Source organism: Guillardia theta, assembly GCF_000315625.1.
Source record: "Guillardia theta CCMP2712 unplaced genomic scaffold GUITHscaffold_16, whole genome shotgun sequence".
NCBI classification, from domain to species: Eukaryota; class Cryptophyceae; order Pyrenomonadales; family Geminigeraceae; genus Guillardia; species Guillardia theta.
The window spans coordinates 63,914-66,150 of record NW_005434658.1 but is presented as its reverse complement, the minus strand read 5'-3'; the positions used below and the strand labels follow the sequence as shown (position 1 = coordinate 66,150).

The window sequence follows — 2,237 nt, the reverse complement described above, 5'->3', positions numbered from 1 at the left end:
GGTGATCGTTGACTTTATTTGCAAATGTTCTTTTTTGATTATCGTAAAAACTCAGTATCCGCAAAAGTATCCGCAAAAGTATCCGGGCCCCGGTGGTCGCAATTGAGTGAGATGGAGATGGCGATGGAGATGGACATGGAGGAGGAGGAGGAGGAGGAGGAGGAGGAGGAGGAGGAGGAGGAGGAGGAGATCATGGCTGAGATGAATCAAATAACCAGGAAGATGAATCAGATGACAACAGAAAGGGAGCAATGGTTCATTCTGTCGCAAGCAGAGCCAACCGAGGTCAATGGCGGGAGGTTCTACCCGCGCCACACGATTTCTATCAGGAATGCTGCAAAGTCGGTGATATGGGCAGCTGTGTGCGACGAGAAGGCAGCGAGGCTACTGAGAGAGCTCGGAACAAGTCTGATCAGGAGTGGAGAGAGGGCTGGCGCCTGTTGGGACGTCAAATCGGTCCCCTGTAACGTGCAAAGGATTGAACCATGGCAGGAGAGTGTGTTCGAGGGGATGGTAGGGGAGAAGGCATACCTGTGGATCTCAGAGGATGCAACTTTCAAGATTGGACCCTCGACACCCTTCGCAAATGTTTGTATCAGGTCGGGTTGCAGCAAACGGGTCTTTAGGACCAGGTTCGAGTAGGCTCCAGAGTTCTCGTCTAAGGAAAGAGAGTTGGGGAGGACTGGGAAGGAGGAGGAGGAGGAGGAGAAGGGAGAAGGAGAGAGGAGGGAAAGAGCGAAAGTTATGAGTATAAGGGGAGGGAGGGAGAGGGGGGGAGGGAGGAGGGAGTAGGTAGGAGTTGACATGATAATAAGTTTCAATGTTTCTCGACTGTACATCTCTTGCCCTTCCCGTAGAGCGTCTGAAATTCCCCGTTGAGCACCGACCTCTGCTCGAAGGTCCTGCGAAGGTTCAGGAAGAGACTGCGGGAGGGGGGAGGAGTGGAGGGGGAGGAAGAAGAAAGAAGGCAGTGGAGGTCGGAGATGCTGAGAGACGGGAGGGAGGAAAGGATTGAGTGTAAAAGGTGGACGAGAAAAGGAGTCTACCTTGGGACATTGTAGTCGTCGAACTTGAAGGTGCCCACGGTCGAGCTGTGGGAGCCTGGGGGCGGGGGGAGGAGGAGGAGGAGGAGGAAGAGGAGGAGGAGAATGGCAGAGAATAGCAGGGAGCCCGAGTAGCAATGGGAGGAGGGAGGTTGTTAAAGAGAGGAGGGGGGAAAGTCAGTGAACGAGCAATTCAAGATCAGCATGATACCTCCTCCAAGCTGAGCAGCTTCCCGCTTCGCGTTTGCCTCCATGACACGGTCGTAGTGCTGAAGAGAAGAGGTTGAGCTGGAGGAGAGCACAGAAGAGGAGAGAAGAAGTGAAGGGAGGAGGGAAGAGAGGAGGAAGAGGATTCAGTGTATGGGAGAGAGGAAGGAACCTGTGAGTTCTTGTAGTTGTTTTCTGACCACCAGAAGGGCTCTGAGGGAAGAAGATGAGTTGCGGCCATGATGGAGGAGGAAGAGGGGGAGAATGAAGAGAAGAGAAGAGGAGGGAGCGATGAAGAAAGGAGGAGAATACAGAGCTAAAGGAGGAGGAGGTTGGGAGAGGAAAGAAAAGGAGAGTTACCGAGGGTTTCGCGGAAGTTAAGGTCAGCGCCTTTCCCTTGAGTCTGCATGTGAGGGTTGCCGACAGCCTAGCAAGATCAGTCAGAGGAGGGGAGAGAGCAGAGCAGAGCAGAGCAGAGCAGGAGAAGGGGGCGATGAGGAGATTGTAACAGGGGAGGAGCGGAGAAAAAGAGGTCAAGAGACAGTGAAATGAAGTCCAAGATGTGGGGGAGGAGCAGAGAGGAGGATGATCAGGATACACCAGCACCAGCACATCGGCAGCAACAGCAGCGGGCAGGAGCAGGTGAAGGGGTTGACCTTGGTGCTCTGCCTCTGCGAGCTTATGAGCTGGTTGACGAAGCCGGACGATCCCTTGACCTGTGTGAAGAACTGAGAATATGCAAGATGAGGGGGAAAGAGCAGCAGCAGCAGCACATCGGCAGCAGCAGCACATCGGCAGCAGCAGCAGCAGCAGCAGCAGGAGAAGGAGCAGCAGCAGGAGGAGGAGCAGGAGAAGGAGCAGCAGCAGCAGGGGCAGCAGCAGCAGGGGCAGCAGCGGGCAGCAGCAGCAGCAGCAGCAGCGGGCAGCAGCAGCAGCGGGCAGGAGCAGCAGCGGGCAGCAGCAGCAGCGGGCAGCAGCAGCAGCAGC

At 55.3% G+C, this 2,237-nt stretch overlaps 1 protein-coding gene across 1 annotated transcript; it reads left to right on the top strand.

The window, feature by feature from the left end:
- Positions 1–117: 117 nt before the first annotated feature.
- GUITHDRAFT_104204 (hypothetical protein) lies at positions 118–642 on the top strand (the record flags this gene model as incomplete). The annotated part of the gene is made up of 1 exon (XM_005836733.1): positions 118–642. One exon carries the CDS (start codon positions 118–120, stop codon positions 640–642), a length of 525 nt encoding a protein of 174 aa, XP_005836790.1.
- Between the last annotated feature and the right edge of the window lie 1,595 nt (positions 643–2,237).